Source organism: Dipodomys merriami, unplaced genomic scaffold (assembly GCF_024711535.1).
Source record: "Dipodomys merriami isolate MVZ:Mamm:240054 unplaced genomic scaffold, mDipMer1.0.p SCAF_3, whole genome shotgun sequence".
Taxonomy (NCBI): domain Eukaryota; kingdom Metazoa; phylum Chordata; class Mammalia; order Rodentia; family Heteromyidae; genus Dipodomys; species Dipodomys merriami.
This window is the reverse complement of record NW_027204492.1, coordinates 267,918-283,471: the sequence shown is the minus strand read 5'-3', so window position 1 is coordinate 283,471 and position 15,554 is coordinate 267,918. Positions and strand designations below refer to the sequence as shown.

General features: G+C 35.9%; 1 protein-coding gene across 9 annotated transcripts in view; it reads left to right on the top strand.

The window, feature by feature from the left end:
• Positions 1-1,400: 1,400 nt before the first annotated feature.
• The window catches only part of Vamp7 (vesicle associated membrane protein 7), a 30,178-nt gene continuing 16,024 nt past the window's right edge, over positions 1,401-15,554 (top strand). The window contains exons 1-4 of one of the 9 annotated variants that reach the window (XM_070039417.1): positions 1,401-1,520; positions 7,365-7,462; positions 8,703-8,794; positions 13,658-13,715. In XM_070039417.1, coding sequence (XP_069895518.1) covers positions 8,766-8,794; positions 13,658-13,715 — 87 coding nt within the window. In that variant the 5' untranslated portion in view covers positions 1,401-1,520; positions 7,365-7,462; positions 8,703-8,765. Of the gene's footprint in view, positions 1,595-7,364; positions 7,487-8,698; positions 8,860-13,657; positions 13,716-15,554 lie in introns of all 9 variants that reach the window. The other 8 variants (XM_070039411.1, XM_070039418.1, XM_070039414.1 and 5 more) reach the window with 8 other exon arrangements.

Below are 15,554 nucleotides of genomic sequence, written 5' to 3'. Positions count from 1 at the left end.
CAGGTGATTCACATTATTTAAACTGTCAGTTCTTTAATTCCAAGCTTGGCATCCATAGGAACTGAAATGGCAGAGTATGTGTTTCATAAATACAACTTATTTATAATCATCAAGAAAGAGATAGAATCAATATAGCTGGCTTTTGTCTAATATAGCTTTGAGGAAATCTACCCATTCAAAATAATACCCAGCTTACTGGTGTGGTAAACTGACTGGTTGAGACATGGGATTAAGAGGAGATGTACAAGCAGGTTAGGGAAAAGTAGAAATGTATTAGGTCAATTGGGGAGTACTTTTAAGTTTCAGGTACCTGAAAAGTTTTTGGTCCATTTATCAGTAGATAATTGACTGAAATATGGGAGTCTTGTCTAGGGTTACTATATATGGGAAATATCAACATGTAGAATTCAAGCAAGGCCGGGTGCCGATGGTTCACGCCTGTAATCCTAGCTATTCAGGAGGCTGATATCTGAGGATCACAGTTCCAAGCCAGCCTGGGCAGGAAAGTCCGAGAGACTCTTATCTCCAATAAACCACTAGAAAACTGGAAGTGGCACTGTGGCTCAAGCGGTAGAGTGCTTGCCTTGAGCTGAAGAGCACAGGGATAGTGCCCAGGCCCAGAGTTCAAGCTCCATCACCGGGGAAAAAAAAAGTCAACCAAAGTAATAGGGAGGATTAAGAAAGTATAGGGAAGAACCTCATAGAACATGAACTTTTCAAAGGAAAATGAGCTGTCACAGGAGTGGGAGAGAAACCTTCAGAGTGTAGTGTCTTGGGAAAAACTAGAGAGTAAGAAGTTTCTTGCAGAAATGGATTGAACTTTATAGACTTTAGAAATGGCCTGATTTTAGAGAAAAAGAGGTTTTGTAAAGTATTTGTTTTAGGAACATTGTTGAGAATTGTGGACTAGAGAGATGGGAGAATCAAAAGAAAGAAGCAGTAAATAACTACCACCACAATAATAGTAGAATGGGAGAAATGATAGTGAGGGGTACAGGACGCTGGTTAATTTTCTTGGTGGAAATAGAGGGAGTTCCTGTCAGACAACTTCTATATTGTCTATGAAGTAACTTTAATTGCTATGGGAGACCGAAGGGAGATGGCTAGGGAAGCTCATCATTTACTAGTTTACTCAATACTGGTAGATTCATATTTTTTTCCACACTTGCATTCTGTCATTTTCTAGAAACCTCCTACACCATTTGCTGTTGTGTACAACAGGAATCTTAACCCCAAGTGTGACAGGCCCGGCAAGTCGGCCCCAGGAACTACAACTCCCATAATGCAGTGTGGTTCGTGGACTGGTGGGTAGCTGGGAACGTGTAGTTCCCGCCCTACTGCCCTTCCCATTGGAGGAGCGCTCACACTCCCAGGAGGCCATACGTAGTGGGTGGGGGCGCTTTACGCGGAAGTCAGCCTGTTCAAGCCCGTCCTTCTCTGGGTGAGCGCCGCGGGCAGCTCTGGGCCAATCTGCGACCCTCGGTCACGAGCCCGTGTGCCCTCAGAGGGTGCCCGGACAGGTAAACAGAACGAGACGTTCTCCGCGGGAAGCGAGGGACGACGACGGAGAGAACGCGAAGGTGTAGAATTAAAGGTGCTGGGGTGGAGGCAGAGTAAGGGTGACTGGGGTTTCTCGATGTCGATGTCGACAGTTTGAATTGCTCAGTAGGTCCAGTTTGGGCAAAGTGTGTTGTACGCCACCGAAAAGGCCTATAGTTAGAGTGTCAGAACGCGTCACTTAAGTTGTCGTTACAGGATGGAAAAATGTTAACTTCCACTCTTTTCGTGTTCTGTTAGACCTTTGTGTAGCATTTGAATCTCCCTAGATAGCCGGTCTACTAAAAATTCGTTTTGCATTTTTTCAGTGACATCACTTTCTGCTATCCCTCCTACTTGTGACTGCTCATGCTCCTTTTCAAGTTCCTATCACCCTACATCTTCTTCCACTTCCTAATATTGACATTCTTCTTTCTCCTCGGTTTCAGTAGGGATTGTATTTCCACTCAGATCTATTTTCTGGCATCAGATCTATATGATATTGTTATTTTTATTGATAGCCAATAGCTATCAAATTGATCATGTGCTTGGCTTTTTGGTAAATACATCTTTATTTCCTGTAACTCTCACAGTGATCAAATCCTTTTCTTTCTATCTTAATTGTTCTCAACTACCTGAAGTACCAGTTTCCCACATTTGATCCCAGATCATGCTGTTAATGTATGAAACATTCTTTCCCTTTGAGTAGCTAGTGTGGGGAGCAAGTCCATTTGTATGTGTACCATAATTGATTAAATAACTGATATATACTATATATACTATAACAGATATATACTTTTTAATGTGTAGGGAAACAGCTAGTTGTAAGTAATATAGAGCACACACTTGTCAGGAAATTACATGTTTAGATGGCAAGGATAAACAGGAATAATCAATATGTTATATGTTGTTTAATGCAAAATTTAAAAGTGTGGTTAACTTGACAGGGTAGAATTATATGCTGAGAACATCAGAGGGATTGGGTGAGGTCTCAGTATTGTTCATAAAGAATATTTGTGATACCAAACAAAAAGTAACTTCACTTTTCATGAACATTTTATTTTTCTCATAGCTATGTTCTTAGTTTTTATGTTTCCTCCGAGATTATTGCATCACAATTTGAAGTTTAGCTGTAATTGGCCTATTTCCTTCTAAGAGCCACAAAGAGTTGGGGATTGGATTACTAACTGTTCAACTGCTTTATCTAAATGAGAGATAGTTTGGTAGTGAAATCGTTCTTACCAGGTCCTACTAAATATATAAATATAAATATAAATATAAAATATAAATGTAAAGTTATCTACCATCTATACTGTATTTAAGACCAAAACACATTTAGTGTTCACTCATTTATTCAACAAATATTCGAGTGATATTAGATGCTAGGCACTGTGCTGAACACTGGGAAAACAGGGTAAAATGAACACTTTGACCTTTTTTCTAAGGAGAACTAATGCTAACATTACACAGAGGAAATTGCTAATATACAAGTAACACCTTCATTCATTCCTTTATCCAAAGTGAGATAATCACAGAATTTTAAGAAATCTGAATAATTGTGGACATTTTTAGATTACTTATTCCTAACGAGTTATTGTATTTGCTTTATAAAGTCTGTTTCTCATTGTACTTTTGCTCTCTTGGGCACAAGAGTCCTTTATATCAACTTTTATTCAACTTTGTATCTCCATTGTCTTCTGCTTGGCTGGAACTGAAATTCAATTGACTTAATTTATATATTAGGCTAATCTATTACCCATCTTAGGTTGTTTTCACTTCTGTGTCTTCTATCCTTGTATTATACCTTAAAAGATTAGTTCCTATCTCTTTCCTCAGTATCTCCTGGAGCTCTTAATTAAATGGGCCATTTAACCTATAGTATGCGACATGGAAATTTTGTCTGCCCTATGAGACATTTTGCAATGAAACTGTTGCAAGAGCTAATAATGTAAACCATCCCTTTTCAGAAATGCAAGTAATGGTACACAGTGCTTTCTTTGGATATTATACTGATTACTATCATGTACTGTATGAGTTAAATTCTTTTACTTCCTTTAAAGGTTGTGCAATCTTTGCATATCACATTGTGATGTAATTTGGTTTTTCCTTATTAAAAATGAATATTTGAATATTTACTCCTAAGTCTGAAGCAATTTACATGTTACTGTTATAATGCCACGATATTATTTTCAAAATGTTAGATAAAAGTCTCAATTTTAAAAATTCAAGTCGAGCTGGGAAGGTGGCTCAGTGGTAGAGCACTTGCCTTGCATGCCTGAGGCCCTGGGTTCAATTCCTCAGCACCACATAAGCAGGAAAAAAAAGTCGGAAGTGGCGCTGTGGCTCAAGTGGTAGAGTGTTAGCCTTGAGCTGAAGAGCTGAGGGACAGCACCCAGGCCCAGAGTTCAGGCCCCACAACCGGACCCCCCCCCCCCCCGCCAAAAAAAATAAAATAAAAATAAAAATTCAAGTCTTATTCCCTGCAGTTATCTTTCAATTTTAAATTGTTACTACTAAGAACAAATTTGTTCTTTAAAACTAATTGAAAACAATGGAAACATGAGAGTGTTTAAGCCATGAGTATCATAATTTTAGGGGGTGTCAACCAAAGATCAACCAGACATGCTTTCAAGACATTAAAAAGTTCTGGCATTTTGGGTGAATTTCTTCACAACTTTGCCTTCATAAACATGAATGTAAATGCAGCACTGGATTTTATACCTTTTTTATTTGTAAAGTGTACATTAGATGATCCACAACAGTCTTATAACCTTTTTAATATTATAATAACAACATAGAATTTTAAAAAATTCTCAGATCACATGGAGTTGAGTGTGAGGAATACTCAAGACTTGATCTTTCCCCCTACTCAGTTCCCTGAAACTAGTTTCAAACTCTAGTGAAATGTTCATCCAAACATTTGTATCTTCCTTTGCAATTACTAAATATTTCATACAGGTAATCCCTTACAAATGGATATATTTTGAAAGTTTCTTTTTTAAGCTTGCTGTTTGAAGCTCTTGTATAATATAAGCTCTTCCTATATAAATAATAATATAAAAGGGCATTTCACTTGTTATGCCAATTAATTGCTTCTTATTAACTTTTAGTAAAATCCAAGATCTCTCTCACACTGTAATTCTACTACGAAATGTGCGTGGAATTCTCATTTGAATTCAACTACAGCATATCTTTTGGAACTGGAACTTAGCAACTGGAACAAAAATACCTTTTATTTGGAAATTTAACACAGTGACTTCAAGCTTTCTATCACAGAGTTCTACGGACAGGCCTCTAATATGACTGAAGGAAAAGATAGGATAAAGGTTTGGGGCAGAAAGAGAGGAAATTTAGGAATTACTTTTATCTAAAAATAATAATCTGCTTCTTTATATTTATTATTCCTAGTTTTATGCTGAGTGATGTACTCCTTATTCCAACTGGCCATATTCTATATAAACTTGAAATTTACTATTATATTTTCTTTTTTCTTTTTTTTTTTTTTTTTTTACAATTTCTCAAATTCACTTTTTTCTTAAAGAAGTACTTCTAATCTCTGTCAAAAGGGAAATGAGGAAAGGTAACCCTCCCTTGTAAACACTGAAATACAGATCTGGGAAAAGAGGATATTTTCTTTTTTCATGTTAAATATTTCTTGTTCTGGCCATTTGTGTGTGTGTGTGTGTGTGTGTGTGTGTGTGTGTGTGTGTGTGTGTGTGTGTGTGTGTGTGTGTGTGTGTGTGTGTGTGTGTGTGTGTGTCTGGGAAACGAGGATATTTTCTTTTTTCATGTTAAATATTTCTTGTTCTGGCCATTTGTGTGTGTGTGTGTGTGTGTGTGTGTGTGTGTGTGTGTGTGTGTCTGGGAAACGAGGATATTTTCTTTTTTCATGTTAAATATTTCTTGTTCTGGCCATTTGTGTGTGTGTGTGTGTGTGTGTCTGGGAAACGAGGATATTTTCTTTTTTCATGTTAAATATTTCTTGTTCTGGCCATTTGTGTGTGTGTGTGTGTGTGTGTGTGTGTGTCTGGGAAACGAGGATATTTTCTTTTTTCATGTTAAATATTTCTTGTTCTGGCCGTGTGTGTGTGTGTGTGTGTGTGTGTGTGTGTGTGTGTGTGTGTGTGTGTGTGTGTGTGTGTGTGTGTTTGTGTGTGTGTGTGTGTGTGTGTGTGTGTGTGTGTGTGTGTGTGTGTGTGTGTGTGTGTGTGTGTGTGTTCCAGGCCTCATGCTATTTGTTGCTTAGCTTTTTCATTTATGGCTGGCATTCTACCACTTGCGCCACACCTCCAGTTCTGGCTTTGGCTAATTAATTGGAAATAAGAGTCTTGTGGATTTGTTTGTCTGGGCTACTTCCGAACTTTGATCCTCAGATCTCAGCCTCCTGGGTAGTTAGGATTACAGGCATGAGCCATCAACACCTAGCTTCTAGCTGTTCTTGATATAATATAATGGTTGCTAACCCATTCTGTCTCCCTTCTGTCCAACCTTGAGATACTCAGAATTGAATTCAGTATTACACATGTTCTAAGCAGCACAGACCTTAATGTCAGTAGTACTTAAAGAGATCAACGCACTTTATATCTTACTGTGATTTAATTTTATGTTAACATTTTAAGTACATACCTCATATCCTTGATTTGTCATGAATTTGTGGTTTGCTAAAACAGTGGATTTTTCTGCTGGGCACCAGTGGTTTGCCTGTAATCCTAGATACTCAGGAGGCTGAGATCTGAGGATTATGGTTGGAAGCCATCCTGGGCAGGAAAACACATGAGATTTATCTCCACCAAACTACCCTAAAGAATTAGAGCTGTTGCTTAAGTAGTAGAGTTCTAGACTTGAGCAGAAAAGCTAAGGGGTAGCATCTAAGTCTTGAGTTCAAGCCTGAACTTGAATAGATTTTTCTGTATTGTTGTAAAACTTAGTTTTCTTGGAACTGCACAGAACTAAGACTGCTACTTTTTCATCTTTTTGTCTGGAGGACCAGAAGATTTTTTTCACTGTGTGTGTGTGTGTGTGTGTGTGTGTGTGTGTGTGTGTGTGTGTGTGTGTGTGTGTGTGTGTGTGTGTGTGTGTGTGTGTGTGTGTGTGTGTGTGTGTGTGTGTGTGTGTGTGTGTGTGTGTGTGTGTGTGTGTGTGTGTGTGTGTGTGTGTGTTTCTTTGCCTCCAAACAATGGGCCCCTTTCTTATAAAATTGCAGTGACTGTTTTATAGTGCTTAATTTCTATCATAAACATAGCTAACCCCTGACAATTGTTTCTTCTTGAAGTTTTCTTTCCCTTTGTCCTCTGAGCTGCTACACTCTTCTGGCTTGTGGATTCAGTTTTATCATCAACACTCTTCCCGTTTTCTATATGAAGTGCATCTTCAGATAAGTCATATTTAAAATAGTACATCCAGAAGGATTTATGTGGGGATAATAAGAGTTTAGAATCAATCCCTTAGGGAAATCAACATTTAGTGGTAAAATAGAGAGCAAGTAAACAGGAAAATAGAAAAGGCATCAACAAATGTAGGAATGTTTCAGGAAGGAAGATTGATCTAGGTTGTTCATGGTTCCTGGAAGTTAAGAGGGGTGAAAATAAATAAATGACCACTGTACTTTACAACATAGTAGCTATTGGTGATTAGGAAGCATCTTATTATGGAGCAGTAAGAGGAAAAGCCAGAATATAGTAAGTTGAAGGAAGTAGAAAAGCAAGATAATGTATAGACAAGAGACTAAGAAATACAGTAGTACCCAGAGCATTATATATGATTGAGGAAACCTTTGGTCAATGGTATTAAAATGTACACAGTGATTTTGAAACTGTAATTTTCTGCAGAGAATTCCAGAAAGAAGAATCTGAGGACCCAGCCTTGGAGAACAACATTATTTACACAGGAATTCTGAAGACATCCTAAGAGGAATACATCTGAAGAGGCAGATGAGTGCCTTCTGTTCTGTGTATTGTCTTAATTTAGTTCTGGGATTTCAGTAAGGACTCTTAAATAAGAGACCTTAGATGCTAAGCACTTAATAGCCTGCTGCTGTGTCTCACAAAGTATGGTTATCTGAATCATCTACATCCATACAAACTTACTTTAAAACAAGATTCCAAGGCTGTACTTCAGGTTTACATAATCAGAATTTTATGAAATTATGCCAAGAATTTGAATTTTTAGCAAGTGACTCTTATTCTGCCACTAAGATATTTTGTAGTCTCATTATAGTTTTAGAGCCTCTGGCGTTGTAGGTGATAATGAACATGATCATCAATAATATTAGGTTGAGGAATTTATTTGTTCATCTTTGAAAGTTTATGTCATTAAATAAGAGCAACTAGTCTGTTGTATTGTGGGAAATAGCACATATTCATAGCCAAACATAAGGAAATATCTTAAACTCATGCCATATCATTTTAGTAACATTTTATGAAAGCTCTTACCACAGTTTTTAAAACCACTTCCCTCTTGTGGAAAGTTTTTACTTTTTCACTTTATTTCTATTATAGATAATGTCTTTATTTTAGAAGTAGTAAACCATATCACCATAAAATTGTAGATTCTAGAGTCATAGTTCCTGAGTTTAAATTATAGCTCCTTTACTCCTGTAATTGGGGAAAAATCAGTTTCCTCATCTGTAATAGGTGTGTCAGCATATGTATAATTTCATTGAGTTGTTAGAATTAAATGGGTAAATAATTACAAAATACTTAAAGTAGTTCCTGTCACAGCATGACCATTTAATAAATATGGATTTTGTGTGAATCTAGAATCTAATTATGTTAAACAATTTCTCTATGATAAAATTTCAGGATGTTTCTGCTATTTATGTTCATTGCTTTTCAAAAAGGTAGTATCAGTTTATGTTATAATTGTAAATGCAATGTTGAAATGTATCGCTGGTATGTGGATATAAGTGCAGGTTAGTTTGTAAGCTTGTGGAAGACTGGGCCCTTATTGGTCTGTCTTTCTTGTTGGTGGTAGAGATCAAACCCAGGCCTTTGCAAATACTAAATATGGTTTCTACCACTGTGTTATGCCCCCAGCTCTTTTTAAGTCTTTTGTTACTTTCAATGTCCCTAGGTGAATTTTGATAAATTATAGTTGCTTTTGAAAGATCATGTTAAAGAAATATGCTAAAAATCTGTATGTGTGTGTGTGTGTTTTCTTTAAAATAGACTGTGAAGCCATGGCCATTCTTTTTGCTGTTGTTGCCCGGGGAACCACGATCCTTGCCAAACATGCTTGGTGTGGAGGAAACTTCCTGGAGGTGACAGAGCAGATTCTGGCTAAGATACCTTCTGAAAATAACAAACTAACGTACTCACATGGCAAGTGAGTTCTGATCTGCATGTGGTAGAGGGAAGAAAAGAATTTTGTAATCTGAACCCAAAAATAAGTAGAAAGCAAGCTTTTTAGGAAGATTAATTTGAATGAGCTGACAGATCAGTTACTTTTACGAACTTAGAAAAAAAAGCTTATAAACTTATGGTTATTTTATTCTGTTATTGAAGTGATGATATTATTTTAAAGGAAGATATGGAAATGTCGATGCAAAATTGACTTTATTGTAGAGTTGTAGGATATAAGAAATGATAATAAAAGTATTCCATTGTTCTTTTTATGAAATTCACATAATACCTAACTATTGCTAGGCACTTTGCTTAGTGATATAACAAGAAATGTAGTATTTGCCTAATAGAGATTATAGTTTAATGAAAAAATCCATAGATTAGTATAATAGATTGGGTAGGTAGTGGTAGGTGGGTAGCATTCTAATTAAGAGGAACAGTAGGTAGAAACTTATGGATGTATGTAATCCTATTTAGGGATCTGTAAGTTGTTCTTTGTTACCTTGGATGGTAAAGATAAAGATGGATAGCAGAAAATTCACTTAAGGCTTCATAGTGCGTGTTAAGAGTCTGGAAGTGGGTGGAATTGCTAGGTCATAGGGAAGCTCCACTTTTAGTCTTTTGAGAAACCTCCATACTGCTTTCCAGAGTGGTTAAACAAGTTTACATTTCCATCAACAGTGTAGTAGGGTTCTCTTTTGGCCACATCCCTGCCAGCATTTGTTGTTAATGGTTTTCTTGATAATGGTCATTCTAACTGGGGTGATAGAGAATCTCAATATTGTTTTGATTTGCATTTCTTTTATGGCCAGGATATCTAACATTTCTTCATGATTCTATTGGCATTCTTACTTCTTCCTCTGAGAAGTTTCTCTTTAAGTCTTTAGCCCATTCATTAATTGGGTTGTTTGTTCTTTGAAGGTTTATTTTGGGTGGGTTAATTTTTTGAACTCTAAGTGTATTTTAATATGAGGTCTTTGATGCATAGCTGGTAAAAATCTTCTCCCATTCTGTGGGCTTTCTATTTATCTTGCTAGCTATGTCCTTTGCCATGCAGAAACTCTTCACTTTGATACAATGCCATTTATCCAATCTTTCTTTGATTTTTTTTGTGATTCTGGATTTTTACTTGGGAAGTTTTGACCCATGCCTAGGAGCCCTAGTGTTTACTAGACTTCTTCCTGTAATATTTTTGTGGTATCTGGCCTTATGTTTAATCTTTGACCCATTTAGAATTGATTCTAGTGCCACACTAAAGTGTCCAGCACAACCATGTTTATTGCAGCATTGTTTACCATAGCCAAGATATTGAATCAACCCAGATGCTCCTCAGTGGATGAATGAATCAAGAAAATGTGGTATCAAGGGAATTAATGTAATGGAAGGGAATTCTACTCTTCCATCAGAATGATATTGTATCATTTGTAAGGAAATGGAAAGACTTGGGGAAAATGATATTAAACAAAATAAGCTAGATCCAAATAAACATAGGTTGCATGGTTTCCCTCATTTGTGGTAACTAGAACGTGCCTGTAAATCTACAAGTAAACACATAGGTAGTTAAAAAAATACACTGGAACGTGATAAATTATACTGGTCTTTAGACAGTCACATAGTGAGACCAAAGGAGGATATTCATAGGAATGGATCACAAAGGCTCAATAGCCATGTGTATATGATCATATAAAATAAAATTTTACAAAATAACTCTAAGGTATAGAAACAAGATTTTTTGTTGTTGCTGCTGTTTTTGTTGTCTTTTCCTCTTGTCTATTTTTGTTAGTTTATTTGTCTCTGGGAGGGTAAGAGGGCACAGAAAAAGAGGGTCAAAGGATAAATAAATGCAGCAGCACTGGTACTCATTAGACACTGGAAAATGAACTATACAATTTGTCGGTGGGGACAAGCGGGAAAAACTGGGAGAAAGTGAGTGAAGGAATTACATGGTCTAAAAAGAAATGTACTCTTTACTTGACTTCTGTAACTGTAACCCCTCTGTATACCACCTCTATAATAAAAATAAAATATATTTTTTTAAAGAAGAGTTTGGAAATAGGAATTTACATTTCCCCTTTGGGAAGTGGAAAAGCATTGAAAGTTTTTAGGATATGATACCTTTTTCTTTATAAAGATGACTTTGGTGGCTTATTGGAGGAATCCTAACTGGGAAATATGAATAATCCCATAAAAATGACTCAGCTTTCCTCAATGATGTTTAAAGAATCTTTTGTTTCTTAATCAATCCTTATTTCCTTAGTTCTTAAAGAGATCCATGTTATTTTCTAGGGGTAACTCCTTTTTATAATTTTGTCTACTCTAAGCTACTATGAGAAAAACTCTGAAGATACAAAATAAATGTAATGAGAGTCCAGAGATGAGTGTTTCAGAAATGATGGTTAAAAGTTTTCCAAGAAACATGTAGAAGTGAGTGTGGCCTAACAATGATCACATAACTGCTTCATAGCAATTTCAAAGTCTCTGATAAGGGTCTTTTAGAGGTTCTGCTTGTTGGAGAAACTCCATCCTTTCTCCGTAACTCCTGCTCTTGTTACCCAGGAAGTTCTTTTTGGTCAGCTATACCTTTTGGCCATATCCCAAGTGAGTATAAGAAAATGTGTCATCTTTGAGAAATATACAGGTTTTATATCTGCTTCCTGCAGTATGGTTTGGGGGACCCAGAGATTTCTATAGGAGTTAATCTCACTCTCTAGTGAATATGGCTATAGAGTTTCTTAAGAACCTTATAAGGCTTATAGTGTGTGTGTGTGTGTGTGTGTGTGTGTGTGTGTGTGTGTGTGTGTGTGTGTGTGTGTGTGTGTGTGTGTGTGTTTCTAATTATTTTCTAGGAAAATGGTCAAGAAAAACATGAAATCTTTTAAGAGGAATATAGGAAACGTGTTCTGCTTATATTTTTATGAGACAGGACTTAGTAATATAGTCACACCTAATTACAAGGGAAGCTATAATAATCTAGTTACAATGTCAATTTTAGTAGAAGAAGGTATCTGCTGTGCTTTTCCATTTTCATCCTGGTGCAGTCTACCCCTGTGACCTATGGGGTGAGGCTCCATCACTTACATTTTTCTTTCTATTCTTCTGCCTTAATTTCTGTTCTATTCTTTTGTTCACCAATTCAATAAAACGTCTTCTTACTTTATACCTAAAGAAGAAAGTTTGTTTAACTTTATGTTTAATGTTTTTCTTCTGAAAGCTGTTCTTCATATTCCTTTTTACTTTAGCAACATTACTGGATACTCAACTGGCTAAGCCTAAACTTGAAAATCATATTAGACTTCTTCACTAAATCCTTGTTATTCTCCATGAAGTTTTCCAATCTATTCTTTTTCATCTATTCCCTTTCCCCTTCTCTAGTATTGTTTTTCAGTACTTGAGTCTTCAGGTTTGTTCTACAGCCATACTTAACAATGTACAGCTCAATGATGTTTTTTTTTTCCTTTCTGTCCTTGACAATGGCTCTTAATTTTTATTGGAATGTACTTACCATACCCTAATTTTAAAATTCTGCTATTTTCTCTCTGTACTTAGATAGTTCACCTTCTACAAAGTACGAAACTCCAAGACTGGGGTGCTTCTATGTATCTATCTACCATCTAGTTTAGGACTTGTCACACTGTGTTGTAACTGCAATCTTGGTTTTTTCTGTCACCTGACTTTAGGCGCCTTGATGAGCAGGATCATACCTTGATATTGTTTATGGCCTTTGTATCAGTGACTCCTAAATATGTCCTAGGAGAGATTAATAGAGAAAATGATAACTCTTAGTTTGGGACGTTATGTTTTATTGTCTATGGTATGTCCAATTGGATGTGTTTAACAGACACTAGTGTAGGTCAGACTAGAGCGCAAGAGATAGATGATACTTAGATTTTGGTAGTCATTAGCAAATCTGGCAACATTCTCCCCCAGGATAAAAGCTATTAACGCTTGTTCATTTTTCTTAAGATAATGATACCATATATATGTATAACCTGGCATCTGGTTATATCCCTATTATCATCCCTTCAGGTAATTTATTTTTTTCCATGTTCTGTACTTTAGTCATGTGAATGAATTTTACTTTCCTAGATCTATTATATGCTCATTTATCTCTTGATGATTCTTTGAGTTGCATTCTCTTACTTATTCTTCAGGTCTCAGATCAGACATCATTATTTCCAAGGAGTCTTTTCTGGTACCCTTGAGCAAATCTCTGTTACCTGTGTCCTGTGTATCCCCAGAGTACCATGTACTGCCTTTAACTTTATCATCATTATATTAGCTACACTATACTGCAATTACTTGCACTGTGATCCTCAGCAAGACAGGGATAAGTTTTGCATTTTGATATCCTCATATGTAATATGATAACTGGATCGAACTAGATACTCAAACAAATATTATTGAGCATTTGGTAGAAAAGGTATTTGCTTTGAGATATTAGTAAAAAGCAAGGAAAGCCATGTGGTCCATTGATACTAATACTTAATTTAAGATGTCTTCTCTTATTCATGCCTGAAGAGCCCAATTATCCTTTTATAGCAGTAATTTTAATGGGTAATACACATGCTTTTGTTTTATGTCATTAGGGTAGAGAACTTCTTATTCAATCCTGTTGGTTTAAATTGAGAGAAACAGATGTATGAGGAAGGTGAGGAAAAGAATCAATTTTATTTGCAAATAATATGTTAGCATTATTGGGTTTGCCTATGCATACATACAAGATAGATATAAAAGGAATATTGCTTTTAACCAAAGTAAGTTATATATCTTTTATTCTACAGTTATTTGTTTCATTACATCTGCCAAGACAGGATTGTATATCTTTGTATCACTGATGATGTAAGTAACTTGAAGGCATATTACTATTTCATTATGTAGTTCTTAATTATTTATACCTGTGGTGGGTAAGGGGGATGCAAACTTTTTGTAGCTTTTTTTTTCTGTTCTTTCATTTGTTATATAGCTCTACATATGATAATCTTTTGTACTTAGATATGTATAGATCAGCTCAATTTTTATAGTTTTAGTTTAATATCTTGAAACTTCAGCATTTATCTTGTTCTATTATTAAAATTGATTATTATAATTATGAATTTTGGAATCAGAGCTTCTCAAAAATGTGACTACAATGTTAAATACACTTTATCATAACTCTATTCAATAGTTAATAAATTTTAATGTGTGTAGACTTTGAAAAGAACAAAATAATACATTACAATCAGTAATCGTGTAAACATAGTTTATTTCAGTTATGTGACATTTTTCATGGGACTGAGGTTTGAACTCAGAGCCTTAGAATTGCTAGATAAGAGCTCTGCTGCTTGAGCCATGTCCCCCATCCAGTTATGTTCTGGGCATTTTTTTCTTTAGTATTTCTTGGCTCTATACTCCAAAAACTCTGTAACTTAATGATGCCATCAACAACTATTCTCTTTCTTGTCAGTTTCTTCCCCTAGAAGTTTCCCTAATGATTGCATGGAGCTACATGCTTATTTAGTCATGTATAAAGAATAGGAATTAGATTCTCTAGTCTTTTTCTTTTGGTGGTACTAGGGTATGAATTCTGAATGTTGACCTTATTAGGCAGGTACTCTGCCAGTTGAAGTATGCTCCCACTGTCTTTTTTGCTTTTACTTAGTTTTTGAATAAGATCTCATTTATGCCCAGGCTGGCTTAGACTGTGATTTTCTTCTTTGTACTTCCTATGTAGTTTCCCCATCTCTGCTTCCTGAGTAGCTGCATTATAGGTGTGAGCTGCTGTGCCATGCCTTTGTATTTTAGTCTCTTATTGTGGGAATAAGGAAACATTTCCTAAATCTATGCCTTCTCCTTACTTTTGAAGTGACTATCCTTTCATGTCTTACTGGCCACATGCTTATTTCTAAACTGTTCTGGTAATGGAATTGGCACAATTGCCATGTGTTAGGATCCCTAACCTTTATTGTTTTGGGGGTATTTTTTGTTTTTGTTTTTTGGATTTTTATTTTTATTTTTTGCTGGTGCTAGGGCCTGGGCACTGTCCCTATGCTTCTCTGTACTCAAGTCTAGTGCTATACCACTTGAGCTACAGCACCACTTCCAGCTTTTTCTGAGTAGTTTATTGGAGATAAGAGTCATGGACTTTCTTGATTAGCCTGGCTTCGAACTTCAGTCCTCAGTTCTCAGCCTCCTGAGTAGCTAGGATTATAGGCATGAGCCACCAGCATCGAGCTCTAACGTTTATTGTTACAGACCCCTTTGTCACCCATGGGCATGTTCATAATGTTATTAAATATATGAAATAGTATGCATGTGATCTAAACAAAACTGATTATACTAAAATATGTGTATTTATAATATTGAACATATTTTAAATGATACAATAATAAATATACTTCTTTATGAGCTCACTAACAGTACCTAGTCATGAGTCTAATAACAAGTAATAAGTTTGAAATAGAGATGAGCTTGAATGTTCTCCATGTATCTATAATGGCCATGGTATATAAAAAAGATTTCTGTAGATGACAAAATTGCAATTACTTCTTAATACTCCTCTGATTTATTACCTACATTCACAGTTAAAAGGACAAAAAATATTATGGCAGTACTGGGGTTTGAACTTGGGGTCCTGTGCTTGCTAGGCAGGATCTACCACTTGAAGCCAGGACTTACCCCACTTAGCTTTAGTCATTTTTT